The sequence below is a fragment of the Microtus oregoni genome, unplaced genomic scaffold, assembly GCF_018167655.1.
Source record: "Microtus oregoni isolate MIOR12 unplaced genomic scaffold, Mior012 000091F_ref0000469, whole genome shotgun sequence".
NCBI classification, from domain to species: Eukaryota; Metazoa; Chordata; class Mammalia; order Rodentia; family Cricetidae; genus Microtus; species Microtus oregoni.
In genome coordinates this window covers 46,285-67,464 of record NW_024544600.1, presented here as the reverse complement: position 1 = coordinate 67,464, position 21,180 = coordinate 46,285, and the positions used below count along the sequence as shown (strand labels likewise).

General features: G+C 56.9%; 1 protein-coding gene across 12 annotated transcripts in view; it reads left to right on the top strand.

Moving 5' to 3' along the window:
- The first annotated feature begins 5,872 nt into the window (after positions 1-5,872).
- Positions 5,873-21,180, top strand: part of LOC121442392 (SRC kinase signaling inhibitor 1-like) — a 61,287-nt gene continuing 45,979 nt past the window's right edge. For 7 of the 12 annotated variants that reach the window (XR_005973554.1, XR_005973553.1, XM_041643931.1 and 4 more), the window contains exons 1-2: positions 6,994-7,256; positions 14,115-14,177. Coding sequence is in view for 8 of the 12 variants with exons in the window: in XM_041643931.1 (XP_041499865.1) it covers positions 7,133-7,256; positions 14,115-14,177 (187 nt within the window). In the remaining 4 variants the exon portion in view is untranslated. Of the gene's footprint in view, positions 6,140-6,993; positions 7,257-14,114; positions 14,178-21,180 lie in introns of those variants that run through there. The other 5 variants (XM_041643923.1, XM_041643925.1, XM_041643924.1 and 2 more) reach the window with 5 other exon arrangements.

Sequence of the window (21,180 nt, the reverse complement as noted above, 5' to 3'; positions counted from 1 at the left end):
GAAGGCCTCCTACTTGCAGATGCAGGGCAAACCCTGCTTCCATCTTGCTTCTAAATATTTCTTTTACTCCAAGAGGAAGCCGGACTCACTGGGCCATTGCCCTCACTTCTGCCTTCCTATAGGCAGGTCTATAGGGAGACCCACCGTGGATCATTCATGTAAAGGGACTCGAGCCACATGCAGCTGCAGTGCCTGGCTTCTTCCCCTTAGTTCCAGACTCGGCCAGCTTCACTCCTTTTTAGGGTGGGGCAGAGGTTCCACAGCATAGACAGCACAACGTGTTTATCCACTTACCAGCTGAAGACAGGGAGACACTGGGCTGTTGGCCTAAGCAACCACTTAATGCTGAGGGAACTATCACAGGACTGCTGAACTATTTTCATTCCCACCAGCAATGCCCAAGAGGTTCATCTACCTTCATTATTAAACAAGGGATGGCTATGCCCTTGGAGGTCAAAGGGAAGGTCACTAGGCTAGAATACTTGAACGAGGTCAGTGTGACTTCTGCCTCATTCCCTCACTGCACCATAGGCTTATCAGGCTGTCCTCTAGGCCCCAGAAGATGTTGCCTGGACTAGCAGGGTGGGTTTCTTTCCCTCACCCATCAAGACACAAGGACCAGATGGTCGGGTCTAGAACCCCAAGTCAAGCTCCATGTGACCCTGCAGGGACCCACCCGGGCCCCATCAGCTCAAAGTATGTTTTTTAAAGGTCAGATAGAGGTCAGTCTCCTGTTCTTCCTTCCCTGGGCCCTCTTCTCTTACTGGGTCCTTCCTCTCTTTCCCTTTCCCTCCTCACTCCTACTTAACTTCCCCCCTTCTCTCCACCCCTCCTCTGTTCTGCATCCTCACTTATGGGTCCCCCTCTCCCCCTCCTCACATATTTTCATCTTGCTCACCCCCATTAAACATTAAGGCTTGTTCACCCCCTGCCTCACGGTAATTTCTCTCTTCTTCTTCTTCCTCTTCTTCTTCTTCTTCTTCTTCTTCTTCTTCTTCTTCTTCTTCTCCTCCTTCTCCTCCTCCTCCTCTTCTTCTTCTTCCTCTCTCTCTCTCTCTCTCTCTCTCTCTCTTTCTCTCTCTTTCCCTTCATGACAGGGTTTCTCTGTATAGTCCTAGATGTCCTGGAACTCACTCTATAGACCAGGCTGGCCTCAAACTCACAGAGATCCGCCTGCCTCTGCCTGGGATTAAAGGCCTGTTCCACCACCGCCAGGCTCTTTTTTTTTTCCTTTTTCTTTTTAATTGACAAGAAGTTATTGTGTATTCCAGGCTGCCCCTCAAACTAATTGCTTAGTTCAAGCTTGCCTTAAACTCTTGGTCCATCATTCTCCGCCTCCTGAGTAGCTGAGATTACAAATTTACACCACCTTATGTCTACCTCAAGGTAACTGAGGGACAGAGTGAGGGCAGAGAGTTACGTGTGTGTATGGACTGCAGCCATAAGACACCCTTTCCCAGACCCCGGGGCGCCCCCCAGGAAGGGTGAGGTCCTGGGAGACACTCTTCCTTTTTGCTTGTAGGAATGAACACCAGCATCAGGAATCAGGGACCTGGCACACAGCAGGGTTTCAGGGGATTCACCTCTCAGTGGGGAGGGTGAGAGTTTAGGGAGGCAGGAACGGGCTAGGACACTCCTCACATGGGCCAGGCCTTGCCGGGACTTGCCTCTGTGGGCAAAGCCCTAGGCTGGGAGGGCCAGGAGGCAGTCAGAACCCATTTAACGCTGCAAGTGTGTTCCTGGACCTGCAGCCACCCCACGTCTTGGGAACTTGCTAGAAATGCACATCCCCTCAAATGTATTGCTTCTGAAACTTGGGGGGCAGCACCTCTCCTGCAGCAAGTGCACCCAAGGGCTCTGTTTCTCCATTCAGTTTGCAGGGATCTCCCTTAATGAGGGAGACGCAGCATCCAGAGCTTAGATTCCTTGCTATGGGTCCGGGAAGCTAGAGCCTGGAGCTCTGAGGATGCTGCCCACTCCACCGTGGGGACTGGGAGGTTGAGTGGCGAGGAGAGGGTCTGGGAAGGGGGCCCGGCCTCGGAGAGCCCCCTCCGCCTTCTCTCCCCTTTCTTCGGAAAGCAGTTTGATGTGCTAATGAAGGCATCAATTATTGAGCACCATTTGCATTCGTTCCAATAACAAGCGAGGGAGGGGGACCTGAGGGAGTCAGGAGAGTCTTTTGAAATTTACAGCCACTCACTGCTCTCCTGTGGAGTGGGAGTGAGGATGAAGAGGGAGGAACGTGAGAAGAGAGGTGTGCAGGGTTTAGGGTCCCAGATGCTAGCCTTCCTCCTCCTCTGCTGCCTCATCTTCCACGTCCATGCACGGTCACTACTGTGGGCTTTCTGCTTAGCTCTATGGGGCTCATGAAATGCCCTGGTCAGACAAACGGAGGCGGGGCATTCTAAGGGAACCTCAAGCAGATGCTTTGAGGTCCAGAATGAGTAGTTCGGGAGTCAGCCTTGATTTTCTCATCACCCGCTCTTACTATGCTAATCCAAGCCTACTGCTATAGTGTCTTAGGGAAGAGGGGGAAAGGGTGAGAACTTCCCACTCCGGGATGCTCCTGACTCTTCTTTCCGTGGCTCTCAGAGTGGGCCAGGGCCCTGGAGTATTTGGGAAGGACAGGGGGAGTGGTAAAGTTCTAGTTTTTTCCCCCAGTCCCTAAACATGCCAGCTCTTGGCTAAGAAGGAGCATTGCCAGAAGCCACAGGGGAGGACGACCAGGGAAAGTTATGTTGAGGAATGAGAGGAGGCGGGGCAGCACCTGAGGCATCTCAGGTGGAGGCAGCTGGCACGGGATCTTGCTGGGCACCACGCCAGCATATAGAAGCCGTCCTGCTTGCTTCTGTTGGGTTAGGAACACCCAGGCTGTTCAGGTCCTTATCATTCTCTTTCTTGCAGTTAAGTTCTCTTCCAGAGGCCTCATAGGAGGGGCCATCCTTGAAGGGTGATGGTCAGGTCATTGTTTGGGATCATTATGCATTTGTTTCTGTTCAGACTCTCTGTTTATTATCATGCTCCCATGAGGCCCTGGGGATGGCCGCCCTGGTGTATGTGTATGTATATAGGGTCTTTGGGGGAGTAGAGGGTGTGTGTGTGTCAAATGAGTTCTTAGCTCTGAGACGGTCAGAGATGTGGAGGATTCATCATCAGGACACGACCTAGGGACAGAGCATGTGCCCAGAATGTGTGGGCTCTGGGTTCAATCCCAGCATGGGAAAAATTAAAAAATTAAACCAACAACAAAAGTAAGCTACACAAGCTATACCTAGTGTCCAGCATCTGTGATCCCAGCACTAGGGAAACTGAGGCAAGAGGCTTGTAGGTTGAAGGCCAGCCTGAACTATACAGCAAGGTTGTTTAGAAGACAATTAACACACACACACACACACACACACACACACACACACAAATAACAAAAGATAGCCACACAAATGAAAGACACTGGAACCTGGTGATTCCGCCTTGCCGTGGAAGGCTTCTTCCGGAGCCATCTTTGGAGCTGTCTACAATTCCTAGGTGCTGATTTGACCACCTTTCCCCATCCAGTTTTGATCCGTGGAGTCAAGTATTAAGTGCAGGAAAGAAACCATGAAATAGGAGAGAGCAGGAGAAACATCTTTCCAATTGTCCCCTTGGCGAGAAGGCCCAGGTCCGTGGGAACTGAGAGAAGCCTTGTCCTAACTCCTTCCTTTACCGTCCCCCGGATGTCTGCTAAGGCTGCAGGGATATGAGACTTGGAGAGCCAGGGCTGCGTTCTGCTTCTGCAGCCACAGGCAAGACACGACAGTGGAAACAGCAAAGGGGCCGGGAGTCCTAGAGTCAGGACAACTAAGGCTCAGGCTCTTGGATTGTGCAGTCGCCTATACTTCTCGGGGCCTTCCTTTATTCCTCTCTATTTTGTTTTGTTTCTTGGGCAAGGTCTCATCATGTATCCTTGGCTAGTCTAGAACTCACTTAGGAAGACTGGACTGGCCTAGAATGTGTGTTAATCCTCCTGCCTTTACCTCTCAAACCTAGGATGACAGGTTTGCACCTTCACTTCTGAGGAGTGGCTAATATGGCAGGATTAAGTTAGAGACTATAGGCAAAGTACCCACTGATGTCCTTCCCCTTTGATGGGCACAGAATAGGGACAGGAAGACATTTTGTCTACCCTCCAGGAGGGGGCTCTGGGTTGGGAAGACCCCAGAGGCAGAGGGGTCTTATGGAACAGTGTGAAGGTCTGAAGGGAGGAGAGGTGTGTGCCAGGCTCAAGGCTTAATGGCTATGACCCCTCCCATGCACAGGGCCCGGTGCCTCCTTGTGCCCATCTTGGGAAGGCAGCCAGGCAGGGAGCTGGAAGGGTGCCCAGTGTGTGCCCAGAGGCCAAAAGATGGGCACCATCCATTTGGCAGAGGGAAAAGCAGCTGGCCCAGGAGAGAAGTCATGGTCTTAACTGCTGGGGTTGTGTGTCCAGACCGTGTGTCCAGGACACAGTTCTTGGCTGTCCTTCTGACATGGCCAGCTGGAGCAGAGTCCCCTCCCACTGCCGTGTCCTGCCACCTAAGTTAGTGGAACTGGAATTGATTTGTAAGGGGCATTTGGGACCTTGCCCCTAGCTGGGCACGTGGCTGGCTCAGAGGCAGGCCTGGGGGCGGGCAGAAAAGCAGGAGAGCCCAGATTAAGGCTGGGACTGGGTAGATCACGAAGTGGGGAAACCGGTTTGACATCTGGGCCACTTGGGGTGGGGTCTCTTCTCCTGGGCTCTGTCTGCCAGCCATTCTGCCGGGTGGACTTCAGGGAAGAGATGTGGGCATTAGGTGGCCTTTTCTTGACCATTTGAACTGCTTTTGGGAATGCCAGGAGTAAATAAAAAGGACAGAGGGCTCAGCCCACCTGCCCCTCTCGAAGCGAGGATTCTGAGAGGAGGAACTGGCAGCAGAACCCGAGGGAAGGAAGGAGGGAGAAGCCTGAGCACAAAAGGTCAACCCGTGTCTGGGTCCAAGTTGGAGATGGAGAAGTCTGCGGAATCACCAGGTAGGCCCCGTAAGGTGAACCAGGGTGGGAGTACCGAGATGGCGATTTGCAGACTGCCGTGGAGGTGGCAAAGGTGTCGCCAGAAGAGGCGTGAGAAGACTGTCTGGAGCATCCTACTTTGGGTACACTTCAGAGGGGATCAATGTGTCCTCAGTCGCGTGCAGTACCTGCTCGCGCCTGAGGTAGGGGCGGGAAACCGAAGTAGGGGCTAGGGGAGGTTGTCCAGCAGGGGGCGCCGGAGAGCTGGGTCCCAGGCCGAGTGGTGGCTGAGAAAGGGGGAGGGGCAGGGGTGTGGGGGCGGGACCCAGGAGAGGCACCCTGGGGCCCCTCCAGGTGTGGAGCGACCGTGGCGTTCCGAGGTCACCTTGGCTGAAGAGTGGTCCCCCTTTTCTTGTCCTTTCTCCATCCTCTCGTCCTGCTTCGCCGCGCCTGGAGTGCTTTTCTGTCCCAAGGCGTGCTTGGAGACCCAAGGAGTCACCTCCCCAGATGCCTCTTTCGAGGCCACTCCGGGGTCATTTGTTTCTAACGGCTGGAGGACCGCTTTGGGTGGGGGGATAGCAGGTGGAGTGGGGGGCGGAGCATGAGCGCGCCCCGCATCCCAGTCCGGGCCGTGTGCTGCGTGATGCCGGTGTGCTGCTGGAGGGCGCGAGGAAGCGCTGCGCCCCTTCCCCTCCCCCGCTCCCTGCCACCCCCGGCGGCCCTTTGTACCATCCGGCCACACGCGCGTGCCCGCGTCGCGCGCGCTCCCGCCCGCAGTGACACACCCGCGCCGGCCGCACGCGCGCACTGGCGCGGCGCGCACACACACAGAGACACACACACTCGCTCTCGCACACTCGGTGACACGCCCGCGCGCGCGCGCACCCACACGCCCGGCCGCCGGCGCCCTCCCAAGCTGGTCCACCCCGGCGGGGCCCGCGCCCCCGGCCCGCCCGCCTGGCACCGCGCCCCGGGGCTGGGGCCGAGAGAGGAGCCCGCGAGGCGGCGAGAGGGCGAGCGCCAGGCAGGCCGGCCCGGGGCCCCCGCCCCCCGCGCCCCCGCCCGATGGGGAACGCTCCGTCCCAAGGCATGTCCCTGTCTCTCTCCTCCCTAATGTGCCTCCATGCTTAAGTGGAAGGTATTTCTGTTTTCTTTGTGTGTTTTCCCCTCGGCCGGGGGCGGGGGCGGCGGCCGGGCCCGGGAGGCGGCGGCCGGCCGGGCTAGGGATGCTCCGGGCGCAGGTGTTGCGGGGGGCAGGGGACAGCTGAGCGCCGCGCTGGGGAGGAGCAGGGCGGCAGAGCGCTGGGAACCGAGAGGGTCTGGAGCTGGCGAAGCTGGAAACGGGGCGAGGAGGGCCTCTCGGTGCCCGGGGGGAGGGGACCCGGGGTTACAATGTAGGGGGGGAGGGGTGGGTGAAGGGGGTGGCGAGGAGAGTAGGGGGGACAGGAGGGGGTCCATGCGAGGTGAGGCCAGGGATACTGAGGGGGGAAGGAAAGGGGATAAAGGGAAGAGCATCATCCCCGCCTCAGCTCTCAGAATGGGGTGCAGGCGCTGGGCTGGTAGTGCTGGACCCTTCGCGCCAGTCCCTCAGGGAAGCAAGGGACTGAGAGCGCTCTGGGTTTGGCTGTGTTGCCAGGATACAAGGCTGTATTCTACACCCTACCCCCTGCACCTCGAGGCCCTAGCCCTGGAGACCTCCTAGGCTCCACAGCAGTTGCAGAAACTGGGGACCTGCTCCCCGCTCGCTGGGCGGGTAGCGAGGGCCATAGAGAAGGAGGGACTGAGGGAGGGGCTTCTGGATCTTAAACCCTCCTCCTGCAGAGGCAAGGGGCAAAGGAGGGCGCCCCCAGCTGGGGAGGGCGTCCGGGGTGATGAGGAGGTGGGGACTGCAGGGGGTTGGAGAAGTAGAGGGGCGGGGCTGGGGAGGGGACTCGTCGTGGCTCCCCCTCCTCTCCCACGCACCCCCCTGCTACGTCAGAAGCTCCCGGGCCGGCTCCGAGTCCTGTTGGTGGGGGCAGCAGGATGCTGGTGGCAGTAGAGGGGGCCGACCGGGTGCCTCCGCAGCTCAGCTGGCAGGGCCCGGTGGGGCGTGTGTGGCTGCTGGTGCGCGCCCCCAGCCCCACGCCTCCCCATGCAGCCCTGGCAGTGCCTCCGGCGCTTTGCCCTGGCCTGGTGGGAGAGGACCGCGGAGGGTCGAGCCCGCTCTCCCAGGGAGGAGGTTGGACCAAGGGACCCTGGGGCCCGCGGGGAGCCAGGTGAGATGGTTCTGCAGTGTGAGCAAGGCTGAACTGTCCTTACAACCCCTCTCAAATATATTGCCATATCTGGGGCTCTGCAGGCTCCAGCTTTGAGGGAAGTCGGGTCCCTGGTGGCAGCTTTTCGGCTGCAGCCCCTTAGAAGGTGTTTGGGATGAAGGTGGGAAGAGGAGAAACTGAGCAGACGTTAGGTCTAGGGATCCAACTGTTCCTTCGGGTGGGGTTTGTGCCCTTTGGGGATGGGGTATTAAGATACCTTTCTCTACTCTGGTCATCTTGGTCTGGGTGACCTTGAGCCAACTGCTTGGCTGTCTAATTCTGTGCCTCAGTTTCTCCCCTTCCCTGTCCCTGCTGATGAGCCCGATGGAGAGCTACTAGGGATGGCGAGGCTGTTGTCTCTGGTGGCAGCTGGGTGTGTTGGTTTCTAGCATGGCTGGTGTGTGTTTGTAAGTGAGGGGTAGCTGTGGTATGGGTACGGGGGTCTGGTTGATGCTGGCTGGTGTGGGAGTCACTCAGGGTAAGTGTCCAAAGTACTACTCAGACAGAGTGCTCTTGATAGACGGAGAGCTGGAGTAGAGACTTAGCCTGGTGTCGGCGCAACGGTGGGTGAGGACTCTGGACATAAGGGGAAGGGGCTCCCTCTGGGCTGCCTGGTACCCAGGCACCATTGGCTGCAAAGGCTTTGCCCTGGCTCCCTGCCACTCTGCCTTGAGGACAAGAGGGTCTTTGTCCAATGCTGCCCCCCAGTCCTGCATCTTTCCTTCCTGGAGGGCTAGCTATGACCCTGGGATGGAGGCTGGGGTGGGTCTCCCTTCTGGCTCCTACTCTGGAGACTTGCCTAGAAGAAACACATGTAGTCTGAGGCTGGGAGAGGGGAGAGGAGCCTCATTAGGGGAAGGGTTCCTAGAACAAGCAAGCCCTCAGAGACATGCTCCCCCTCAGACTCTCCACCCCCACCCCATTCCTCTGTTCACTTTCTACTAGCATAGGAGGTCTGGGGGCTCCCTGGCCTTACTTATATAGCCTCTTAAAGGTGAGTAGTGACCATCCATGGCTCCTCTGAGTGTCCCCCTCCTTCCTGTCCAGGGACCCACCCAAGAAAAGGGTTTAATTAGAACCATTGATTCCTTTTTGGCTGCGGGCATCGATCTCGATGGTGTGGTCAGAGCAGGGGATGGGGGAAGGGGTGGCACAGGCTGTCTGCTGAGTGCTAACCTTGGCATTCTCTGCCAAAACCCCAGCCCTGGAAGTGCTGAGCAGGAATCGGGCTGGGCTCTGTGAAGCTCCCTACCTCCAGCCCAGATAGGTGTTGGGGAAAGAGGAGCAGCCCAGCCGAGGGCTGGAAGGGCTGGGCACTGTGCTCAGGTGAGGGGAAGGTTGGCTCACATGAATTTGACCTCTTTCACTGAGCTGGGAGCACAGCAAGAAGTGTGGTGGTTGACAAGGTCTGTGCTGTCACCATCACGGGAGTCTGGAGGAATGGAGTGGCCTGTGAGTGTCCTGGCAGGTCAGGGTCCAGGGGAAATCCCAGGCTGGCCATAAAGGCATCTCTTTCGAGGAATTCTAAGCACTTATCTCTAAGCTCTGGCAAGGAGATGCCTTTTCCTCCTTCATTTATGTTGTTCAGGCCCGGATAGGAACAGGGCCTGCCTGGATGCCCAGCTGGCCCAGGTCTGGCCTGGCTCCCTGACCTTGTGGCCCCTGCCTGGACACAAGGTGCCAAGGTGGAGGCTTCTGAATCCTTGGCTCAGCTCCCTGGAGTTGGGGGTTCTGGGGATGAGTTGTGCCCCCAGCCCACGCCTGCTGTGGGTGGGCCGGAGCAGGTGCAGCTTCAATGAAGCACTCAGGGGCTCTTTGAAGACTCCTTAGCTGGCTTCCCAGGGCCCATTTGAGCAAAGATAATAAAAATCTGGCCGTCAGCGGGTTTGAGGGCTGCGCTCGCTTCCCCTTCTTTCATTCCCAGCTCTGAAAAGAGGAGATGAAGGCTTTGGATTTGGCTGGGAAGCAGCTCCTGCCCCAAGGGAGAGAGAGGCAGGAGCGAGAGAGGGAGGGAGGGAGAGAGGGCCGACTTCTTGGCAGCCAGTGATGGGCAGAAGCTTGGTCCCCAAGCCCTGCTGACAGTGTGGCACCTCAGTGGCAGGACTCCATACGCAGTGCCCCGACTCTAGTGTGGTCCTCTAGGTCCCTGGGACCCAACAGCATCCCTCTCCGCCCTCCTGTTTCCAAAGTCCCCTCTTCGCACCTCTGCCGGTCTCCTGCCTCACTCCCACCTCCCATCTCCCTGCCTCTCCTCCAGCCTGCCTGCCGCCCGCCCCGTGTCCCCTCTCCTTCAGAGGTCCCCTTGCTCTCTCTGGTGGCCCCTCCCCTCTGTCTGTCTGCTCTGCCCTAGCAGCGATCCTGCTTTCTAGGACTGAGTGGAAGGTTGCTGCTGAGGGAGCAGTCCCTGAACAGCCATAGCCGCAGCCTCCCTCGGTAGGGATGGGCCAGCTGACTATTATGGGCTGTCAGGTGCCATCACTGTCAGAGTGCAGGCTGGAGGGGCTGCTGTGCATTTAAGAGCACACTCAAGCCTGCTCGTCGTGGTGTGTGTGTGTGTGTGTGTGTATGTATGTGTGTGTGTGTGGTGGCTCTTCCCACACCACCTCACCTTGACAGTGGGCTCCTCATACCCCTGCCTCGCACACTTCAGGAACCTTCTGGCACTCACCTCCCCACCTCCCCAACAGATTTTTTCCCCCAGCCCTTCTGGTCCCCGTCCCTGTTCCTTAAGGGTACTTCTGTCACACAGCTGTCTCTCAATTCATGCCCATCAGACTACCTTCAGGCTCCAGGGAGGGATCCAGGAAGCTTCTGGGCACCATGCCACGCCCTGGCCAGTTTCCCCTGGTTAACCCTCCAGAGGACAGATGCATCAGAAACCATACTGAGCCTGGAGCCCTGCACTAATCCTGTCTCAGGCCTAGTTGTCTGTGTGACCTTGAGTAAGTCCCTTCCCTAGTCTCCTTTCTCACCTGAAATGAGGAGGCGGGGCTGGATGATCTCCAAGGTCTCTTCTGACATTCCTGCGAAGTTGTGTCTCTCTTCTGGGTGATTTGCATATGCTTTGCATATATTAATAGCGCTTGCTTACATGGGGAAGGACACCACCCACATGGGGCTCAGAGTCCCGCCTATCTTTCCAGCTCCCCTCACCCATTGGCTCAACTCCCAAGGCTCCAGCTTCTTTGAGGGTGGGAACTAAGCATCCGGGAAGGTGGGTGTCTGGTCCCCCACCTCTCCTGTGTCCTTACTCTAAAGCAGGATGTATATGCATGGCCTTGGTGGGGAGGATGCAGCAGGACAGGGCAGTAGGGTGTCAGTTCTCTAGAGCTTCTTGTAGCTGCCACACGCTAGGTGCTTGGTTTGGCGCCTCAGGCCCTTCCGGCTTCAGCTCAGGCCACAGCACACGCAGCTGTGCCCTTTCCCTCCTATTCCAGACCAGGCCCCCGAGCTCTAGGAATGAGAATTGAAACAAACCTTAAATATGGAGAGAAGAGGTTATTTCCTGCCTGGCCTTAGACTGTGTGTGTGTGTGTGTGTGTGGAACCCAGAGGTCCTGGTCCGCCCATCCTGATCTTATAACACATCCATAGGCCTCCTTGCTACCCACGTGCCTTCCATACCCGGCACAGGGCAGAGCCCTGGACCCCGGTCCCTAGTCCTGCTGTGGTTCCTTCCAAATGCATGTCCCCTGTTACCTAGGGCGAGGCTGGGATAAAGGCTGGTGGCCTAGAAGAGGTAGTACAAGGCCACTGAGTCACGATGGCAGCTTCTGAAGGAAGGGACAGACATGAACTCCGTCCCCAGGGACTGGCACAGAGGAAATGCAGCAAGTGAGAACAAGGTTAGACTTAGCTTCAGGGAAGCACAGACACCGAGGGCAAAGTTAGTTTCTACTATGAAATAGAGAAGACTACACGAGAGAAGAGACGGAAAGGCCCAGCGCAGTGCCCGGCTTGGGAGAAGCGAACCGGGGTTCTGGGGAGGGGCAGAGACTGCCGCCCGAGGCTGGGCTTTGGGGAGGACATGGTTGGGCAATTCCTAGAAGAAGCTTTTTCTGTAGTCACGTCGCTACATCAGCCATTCTTCCGTCATGTACAAACCGGGCGTAGGGCCAACTGCCAGGACACCCTGCCCTGGTATGGTCCTCAGTGCTGGCAGGGTGTGGAGGCTGCACGTCTGCTCTGCTCCCTTCCCCTTCTCCCTGCATGGACAGCTTGGAGCAGGAAGAATGGAGGTAGATAGAGAGAAAGCACTTCCCAGTCTATGAGGAAGGGTCGGCAGTGTGGGAGCAGAAGTTAGTTTATCAGCCATTCCCCCCAGTGGTCAGCATGGCACCCTCTCCCAAAAGGTAACTCTTGCGTGTGACCGAGGGGTCCTGAGGTGTGGAACAAAGGAAGCAATAAGGAGTCCCTTTTGTTCCCTAAAGAACAAACTTAGACTGGCGTCTCCTCTGTTGCTGTGAGACCTTGGCAACTGTATTGCCCTCTCTGATCCTCAGTGTCCTTGATATCAGTAAAGAAGTTGGAAATAGAGGTTTTTAAGCTCCCTGTCAGTTGTCTAAGGTTCTCCCCACCTCCTGTCCCCTGAGATAAGAAATGCTTTGTCACATGAAGGGCGGGAGGAATACCTCCCAGCTTCAGCTGAGCCAGAGGAAATGGCACAAGGCCAAGATATTTGGACCCACACACATGCACACGCTGGTGGCTTACTCCATGACTGACACACACCTTGCCTGCATCTATCCTCCAGCCTCGGGGATGGATGAGGTGGCTGGAGGCCCGGCCAGTCCTGCACTCCATTCTATTGAGAAACCAGAATCCAGCCCTTGTTTTCCTTCATGCTGCGGGTCCAGCAGGTGGCCGGCCTCAGTCACTGCTCCCAGGTTTTCTGAGATCTGTGGTCAGCAGGCTCGGCTGCCTGCAAGGCCCAGGGTGGAATATCCCAAGCCAGGAGAGAAATTGTGTTCCTTGGGGTCTCATCGCTGGGGACCCCCAGAACTCAGTAAGCCTTAGACTTGGTCCGCAGTGAGGCCCCAGCCAGAGGTATTTGTACATGGCCTGAGGGTAACATATCCTTGTCCTATGCTCCCCTACTTCAGTCTCCTGATAATGGCCAAGGGCTGGGTGTCCCTGCAGCGACCCAGATACAAGCCGCCTCCTCCTTGAGGAGAATTAAGCTCCCCAAGAAGGTGTCCAGGGCTCATAACAGCCCTTGGCAGACATAGACCCTCACTGCCAACCCCAAACCTGGTCCTTAGGAGCCTAGGCCTCCTGGTGTGTTAAACAGAAAGTGACCTCTGAGGGGCTCCCCTGCTTACTATAGCTGTATGGGGAGATTCAGGAAAGGGGCTCCTAGAGCGTTAAAGTCACCCACGGTGAAACCTTGTCACCCACCTGACAGCCTGGGGCCAGTCACCTGCCCTAGGACGAGGCAGGAAGAATGTGGGGAAAAAATCTACTGGAGCATGTAATGGACCACAGTTAGACTTCAGGGAGAACTTCCCATATACTGGTGCAAGGGGAGGTTGGATGGGAGGTGGTCCAGGAGCAGCTCTGGGGACACTCACTGGGGACATGGCTTCACTTTCCTGTAGCACTGAGACCCAGTGCTTCAGCCGGTACAGAGGGCAGGACTCTGGGAAGGGTGGTGAGAAGGGGCTGGAGATGGGGTGCAAGCGGAGTTGTAATTCCAGCACCAGTGAGGGTGGCTCAGAGTTCAAGGTCATCCTGGACCACTCACACTGTGTAGAGACTGGGCTGTTGAGTCCTGCTTTACCCCCAAAGCAGTCAGCCTGCCCCTCTCACACCCACCATCCAAGGCACCCTGGGGTGCCGGATCAGTGGTGCATTCTTGCTTTATTTCTCAGTAGTCTGCCCACATCTGGGCACAGCAGCTGTTTCTCCCCGGGGCGTCCGTGCGTCGGGTAATCGGTGGGAAAATTGGAACCGGGAGATTGGCAGGGGGCTCAGAGAGTGCGTGCAGTGAGTGTGGATGTACCCAGGCTAGCCAAGCAAGGGCTGTGCCCAGATGCAACGTCTCCAGGCAGGAAGGGGATTTGTACCTCAGACCCCGTGGCAAAAAAGAGGTGGTATCTGTTAGCGTGGGGTAGGATAGATTTAGGAAGTTCTGTGTAGAAAGAGAAGGGTATGAGAGGAGATGTGGAGACCCTGCAAAGGGGCCTCCAGCAGAAATAGGACCGGAGCTTTTCACCACTGCGTGGCCAAGCAAGGTTTGCATTTGTGTGTGAACACCTGTAGGCTGTGTAATGCCCGTGTCCTCTGTTGGAGACCACAGGACATTCACGGCTGGGAGTGGAATCAGGGATGAGGTTGCCAGATTGAGGAAGGGTCCTTGGAGCTGGGGGAAGGGCAGTGAGCAGTGATGCTAGCCCTCTGACCTTGACCCCATTCCTGCCCAAAGTGGGAGACCCGGATAGGGGGAGTTGTTGGGCCCCCATGGGTGCTGCATTTGGGGTCTTAAATGGGCACCCAAGCCAAGCGTCTGCTCCCTAGTCCCAGAAAGAGGACCAGGGCTGTCTGTCTGACGGGGGGGCCCGTCTCTGGGGACCCCATGTTTTCCGTGTTGTTGCTGTCTGTCCTCCTGTCTGTCCCCAAGTGATGTCTTTGTCCTTTTATTGCCTGCCCTTCCTACAATCCCTGGTCTCTACCCCGAGGGGAGCCCCTCACACCCTGGTGACCTCTAAAGGGACAGCTCCTACAGCCCTGCCTTGCTGCACCCCGCCCCCTGGCCCAACCCTCCTGCCCCTAGCTCGTTCAGCTCATTCACTGGTTTCCTCCTTTCCTGTCCCTCACCCAGGGCTCCAGCGAGCGGCGGGAGGGAAGCCGGCAGGACTCTGTTCCCTCTGTTTAAAGTCTCCAGGTTAGTAAGCCAGGAGGGAGCCCACCTAGTCAGCACCCTCCGCTGCCACTGGGAGGGCCGTGCCCAGGGGGCCAGGCATATGTCAGGGGGAGGGGACGGCAGATCCCCATGAGGGGAGGGCATCTTGCCTGGCAAATATGTGTCTGTGTGCACGCGTGCATGTGAGTGTGCCTGTGTGAGCACGCAGGCATGTATGTAGGTGTGTGTCTGTGTGGGCTGGGCATGGGCTAGAGGCAGGCTACCTCTGCCAAGACCTGAGGCCCCAGAGGCTCTGTTGGGGGCGGGGTAGTGGTGGGAATTGGGTCAGGTGACCTCAGGACATGGTTTTTCAGTCCCTTGTCCCTTGGTATCCACTTCACTTTGAAGAGTCACTGAGCCGGCGCAGGCTCCAGAGGGAGACCCAGCAGGGCCATGCCTTGCCACCCTGCCTGGTCATGGCTGCCTTAGGGAGCGGTGTTGAGTGGTGGGGGCTCACAGCATCTCTATGACAGAGACATCTCCCTCAGTATCTCTGGGCAGGGGCCATGTAACCTAGCAGTGGTCTAGCCTCCAACAGTGGCATCCATCCGCCACCCCAGTGAGGTGGTATCTTATTCACTGACATCTTGGCTCGGCCTGCTAATGCTGGAAACCCCTTTGTACTGTCCTGTCCCTCTCTGTAGAGTGTCCTGAGACCCATGCTGTCACCCCATCAAGCAGGGACTCAGACTCCAATTCCCTGGAGGCTGGGAGCAGTACCATCCAGGCCACCACTAAGGCCTTTTGGAACCTGGACTAGGACAGCCCTCCACCCTCCTTCTGTGCTCAGGGCTCGCGGCTCAGACCACTGAGTCAGGACGGCCTGTGTTTAAATCCCCATTTAAGCCCTTGCAGCTGTGTGGCCTAGGACGAACCCCTTTCCCTCTCTGAGCCTCATTGTTCTGGGTTTCGGTGAGAATGTGCATGTGACAGGCTGTGAAGAGGGACAAGCACTGACCCGTGGGCTCCTGCCTGAGCAGGGTGCTCTGGAGGTGGCTTCTCTTCCTGCCTCATGTCCAGGGCTGGGCTGGCTATGCCTAGGTGCTGTGTGGTACTGCCCACCTACTCCAGAGCCGAGGGGCTGTGGAGCCCATCTTGTCAGTGACTCTGTGTCCTCCACCCCCTATCCGCGTCCAGGCAGGCATGGGTGTGGGGGGAGGCGGCACTCCTCACCGCTGTGGCTGCCTCCACCGCCTTGATGGCTTTTTAATAACTTTGCTCTGAGACAATCTGCGGAGCGCTCGTTTGTCTGCCTCTTAATTAAAATTACCGTTTTCCTAAAAGAGCAGCCATGCTCCTGCCCTCCCCAGCCTTAGCTCCTACCCGGGAAGGTGGGGAGGAGCTGGCATACCCTCCTGAGAAGTCCAGGTCCTCCCTAGACCCCTGACAGATAGATCTCAGGGGGCCTGTGGGGGGAGGCCTGCTCTGGCGGAGGGGCCAAGGCCTTCTTTTTTTTTGCCTATCTGCTTTTGGAATGCCCCCAGTGATGGAGGGGCCCACTACTTCCTGAGACTACTTTCTGTGTTCATGGAAAGATGTGGCAGCCCCCATCTTGCCTTGTTCTGAGCGGAAGGTGTGGATGGATTTTGGAATGGATGGGGGCATTGTTTGAACTGCTGTTGGGTGGGAGCCAGGGCACCCAGGGAGGGCTCAGTGCCTATGTCGCTGTTTTCAGGTAGATCTGTGTGTTCCAGGGGCTCTGAGGGTAAGGCAGTAGAATGCAGGCTGCATTTTCCCGCGGTATGGTTGGTGTGGTGAGGCCATTAGCTTCTGGTGGTGGTGGTTTTGGGGATGTTGTGAGAGATAAGAAGGCTTAAGGTCTTTACTATGGTTGTCCCGTGGTTTACCTCCTTTTCTGCTGTCCCCAGAGTGGTGCTGAAGATGCTGTCATTTTTGTGTTGGGGGCAAAGCAGATACGACAGGAAATCATGCAACATGCCCAGGATCAGACAGATGACCCGAGTTCCAACCCTGCCCCTTCTCACCGCCTGCCTTCCTCCCAAAGCCTGCCTTGAGTCTAGCCTCCATCCCTCATGTTGCTGGGGCAGTAGGGGAGTCTGTCCACTTACTGGAATGCAAGAGGCATTCCTTGTTAGTCCTGGCTCCTGAGAACCCACTGTGAGGTTCCCCTCTCTCATCCTCTGCCGCATCTTCACTGTGTCCTGACTGAGGTGTTCCCAGTTCTGCCAGGCCTGGCTTTCTGTTCTATACACTAGGTCTTCTGTGGCTCCTCTTCTGGGACTGTATCTGGTGTATATATGATCATGTCCACAGTCAGCACAGGCCTGTTGTGTGCCAGACAGTTTGAAGGTGCCAAGATGTATGGAACAGGGCATGCGCAGACACCTTCTGTGACCTTTGCCAGGCCAGGATGCCTGAACATCAGCGTGACCACCCCGGGGACATGTACTGGTCACCTGTGGGCAGGCGGGGGCCCCTCTTCAGACCTCCCTCCCCCTCTGCTTCTGTCCCATCCCAGCAGCCCATGATGGCGGAGTGGTGACAGGTGCCGAGCGCCGAGATGACAGTGCTGCTCATTCCCCCATAATTACCGTCTGATGAGACTCCAGAATTAGCCACCGCGTGAGCATGGGCATCAGATGCGAGCACGGGCATCAGATGCGGGCACGGTGCAGGAAGTGGCTGGGGGCAGGGAGCCGAGCCCTGGGAGCCCTTGGGAGCCCTGGGGTCCTGGGCAGCAGGACAGGCGCAGCACCCAGAGAGGGAAACGGGCCAGAAGGAGGAGACGCTGTGTGGTTCATGTCCATCAGATGTCCGGTAGTTTGTGGTTTCCCACTCCTCAAGGTGCTGGGCATCTGGACAGGGTTGCTGGGGTCCCAGGCCACTCACCAGAGACCCACATGTAGACGGAGTACATGCCGTGTGCATCTTGGCTCCACCATGCTGGGCTGTGAGGAGCAGTGGAGTTCAGAGCTGGGGGCCCCTGCACATAACCACCAGGCCGAGCCCTGAGGCAGATGGATGGCTGGGAGGAGCATGCAGTGAGAGTGAGGGGCACCTGAAGCTCAAGATGAGGCAGTGTGATACCCCAGAGGGGGCGGCAGGGAGGTGAGGCACTGGATATGTAGCTGGACTGCTTCTGTCCTGGGCAGCCTCAGAGGGCAAGCGTTTTTGAAGTGTAGGCAGAAGGAGATCACTGGGTACATTCCTAAGACCTTGTCTGGACCCTAGAGCACTTCTGAAGGACAGCAGCTAAGAAGGATAGTGACACCAGGGGCATTGCTCTATCAAGGCCACTGGAAGCCAGACCATCCAGGGAGGACCTGTACCAGCAAAGAAGATATTGGTGTAGCAGCCTCCCTCACCCCCAAAAGGAGAGGTCATAACCCTTTCCTGGGCCCTGTGAGAGTCTTACTTTCAGGAGGAGGAGGCCTCGTGATGATGGACACCTTTGCTCTAGCGAGGTCTCCATTCCTGGAGGCATCCAGACTCTGGCTGCAGGGCTGGTGAGCAGGGAAGGCTGTCTGTCACAGCCTGGGACCTGGTGGGGGAGGACTCTGAGTCTATCAGGTTGAAAAGAGGGGGCTTAGAAACACTCCTCCTCGCTCGCTCAGCTCAGCCCGTCTGCAGGCTGCTGTCTTCCTGTCATCTGTCCTCTTATGCCCATCCCTTGCTCCAGCCCTGGAGACCAGACCTCTAGTCAGAGGGTGGTGGGAACAGATGTGGACTAAGGAGGGTGGGAATCCTGCTTCTAGGAACAGGTGCCTCCACTCCTCCATGCCCGTCTTGAGCTAAGTTACGCTTCCCAGGCTTCCAGTCTCTTGACCTGTGCTCAGCTTGAGCGCGGCCTCACAAAGCTCCTTTGAGAGGGAAATGAGTCATAGCTGCAAATGCCCTTTGAAGTGTGGTGCCCAAGGCGACATAGGGACAGGCCCTGCTCCAGGCTGCATTCCTGTTTTCCAGGAAGCCCACTGGCTTGCTTCAACCTCTCTCTTTTCTTCCCTCCTTCTCTTTTTCCTCCCTCCCTTCCTCCCTGTTTCCCATTTCTTCCCTTCTTTCTCCCCCCTCTCCCTCCCTCCCTTTCTGGTACCCAAGATGGAGCCCAGGGCTTTGTGCTCTGCCACTCAGCTGTATCTCCAGCCTTGTTTGCCCGCTTTGTTGTTTGAGACAGCATTGAAAGTTAACTCAGGCTGGCCTTGAACTCTCTCTGTGGCCCAGGCAGGCCAGGACTTGTGATTCTCCTATGTCAGCCTCCTGAGTAGCTGGGGTTGCAGGCCTTCACCATCGGGCCCAACATTTTTCTTTTAGTAGTTAGTGCTGGGGTGGAACCCAGTGTCTTCCAAATGTACTAGGAATGAGTCCCGCCCCAGCCCAGGGTTTCGCCCTCTTTACCCAAGGGGCCTGGGTAGATGGAAGCAGAAGGAAGACCCCAGCCTTTAGCAGATACCAGGGCACAAACAAGGGCTTGCCTCCTCCTTCCTGCCTGTTCTGGTGGAGGATTCAGGTTAGATAGCAGAGAGAACTTCCCCTAGCGTCATGTAATCAGGCTTGTTTTTCCTGAGCCCTTTCAACCCTGGCTCCTGTGGCCTCTTCCATACCTCTCAGGACACTAACCTTGTGTCCTATGGATAGAAATGGGGGGCAGGGACCTACTCTGGATGGGAGGCCTGGGGCCATGTCAGCTGATAGGAGCCTCACCTGTACCCCCCAAGGAGAGGCCAAGTCCCTGCAGCACAGAAGCAGGACCCCAGGTAACAACCTCAGCATTGGTGCTGGATCATCGGTTATCACCAGAGTCAGCAGCCTTGAGGTTGACTGGGGGTTTATTTTGTTAGTTCCAAACAGACCAGACACTTGGGGAGGCAAAGGGAGGGGGGTACTGGTTGGTGCCTCCATGACAGCCCCCATTACCTTGGCTTGTGTTTTGAGATAGGGTACCATGTACCACAGGCTGGCCTTGCACACTTATGTGGCCAGAGATGACTTGGAATGCCCGATCGTCCTGTCTCTGCCTCTCTGAGTAAAATGATTACAAACACAGGTAGCCAGCCATCAAGCTAGTGTCTCAAGCTGAGCTGCACTGCTCCGACCCGGAGGTAGCACTGTCTCTCTGGGGATTCGGGCTCAGGTGCTGTATATGGCTACAACCTGGCTAGGGCTCCTTGTCCCTTTGCCTGGCAGTGCCCGTGGACTGTGACACAAAGCTGTTGGGGCTGGACAGAAGCTGGGGTGGGGGACCAGGTGACCCAGGATGTGTGTGCTCACAGTGACGGCTGAGGCTTGGTGCTGAGACTATGACAGGGTCATCCCCAGAAGAATGGTGTCCCTGAGGAGGCCACTGAGGGGTCTGGGGTCTGAGAAAGCAAGGTCTGCTGTCCAGCATCGAGGCCCAAGATAGACACCTGGTGTAGAATAGTTTGAGGTCTCTCTCTGCCTTGTAGTTGCTGTCTCTGTGCCTCTGTTTATGCCTGCAGTGGCCCCGGGTAGGTATACTGGAGGAAAGGGGATTCTGGCAGTCTCTAAGTGGGGAAGCTTGATGACTTCCTCTTCCTCCCCTCCTCGCTCCCCTCCCCCCATTGCTGCTTTCCTCTGTGAAGTCAACAGGACATCTTCCCTGGGCGCATGAGCGGCGGCGGTGATGCTATGCAGGCAGAAGCTTGTTAACACTGTTCTGTGTGGGCCCACGCCAGGGCTGTTCCAGCCTTTCCAGTCCCCGCTTCAGATGGAGGGTGACTGCTCCTTCCTGCATGTCCACCTCCCCTTTTCCAGGAATGCCAATTAGGCAAGGCTTCATTGGAAGCATTGGAAGTGAAACACACACACACACACACACACACACACACACCCAGCTGACAGCTAGTGAGAGGCAGTGAGGCAACTGGCCTCCGCTGCTCACCCAGGGGACCTAAGTCGTGGCCGCCAGCAGCTCGAGGAGCACCTGTCCGCACCTGTCCGTGATCAGCTTTTTTTTTTTTTTTTTTTTTTTTTTTGGAACAAATGAGAGGACTGAGGCCTGCAGAGCTGCCTGACCTCCTCAAGGTCGTAAAACTAGTTATTGGCAGAACTGGGTTTGAGCGGAGCTGTGTTAGCTGCAGACTCAGTGATTTTTTGGTAAAGCCACAGCTTTGCCTGCTGTGTGTGGGAGGGAGGAGCAGGGACCAGAGGGAGGGCTGCGTGTTTGAGGTTTTGATTTTGTGGCTCATTTGGAAATGTCTGAATGTGTGGTAAGGTTGTAGTGAGACAACCTTGAACTCTGTAGGTGGACCCCTCCCAGGCTGGCCTGGGGACGTGGGATCAGGCTGGGCCATGACCCCTGGCTGTGTCTTTGGGCCTGAGCACTTCTGTGTTATGATCTGAATTGGTGGTAAGCTTTTATGCCTCTGGAGAGGGACTCTCCTGGGAGCTGCTTTTTGGGAAGAGGCATGGAAGCCCAGCACAATTGGGTTGTGCTTCTGTCTTGGCCCCTGGCCTCTTTGTGATTGGTCAGGTTTGGTCTCCAGGCTTTCGGTTCCTTTCTGTGAAAAACATTTGGCTGAAGTAAGAGCACCATGGGGTTTCTTTGGACACTGATGGGGTCAGCAGGAGGGCATCATTACCGTGGGTTTCAGGCCTCCCCGTCTAGGAGGTAGGAGCTGAGAGGGGTCACAGCCTACCAGGGTTACTGACCCACCTGTGCTGGTCTAGGAGAGTCAGTAGACTTGTGTGTGCCAGGTCTGACTGGCTCTTCCCGGGTCCTCAGCGCTGTCTGGTGATAGTCCTGGGGTACCCTTCAGGACCATTTGGTGTGTGTGCAAGGGCCACGCCTGCTGGAAGAAAATCTTATTTAAGGGTGGAGACAAGGCCCCACCCTGAAGAGGCCCTCAGTGCTGTGAGGAGGCCCCACCCTATAGGGTAGATGAAACTATAATGTCAGAGGAAGGCTGTGTCCTGCTCCTAGCGAATAATGCTCCGCTGGAGGCTGGGGTCTAGAGGAGGCTAGGGTGGGCTAGCATCATGCTGTGCTCAGACTAAGGGGGCACGGCTC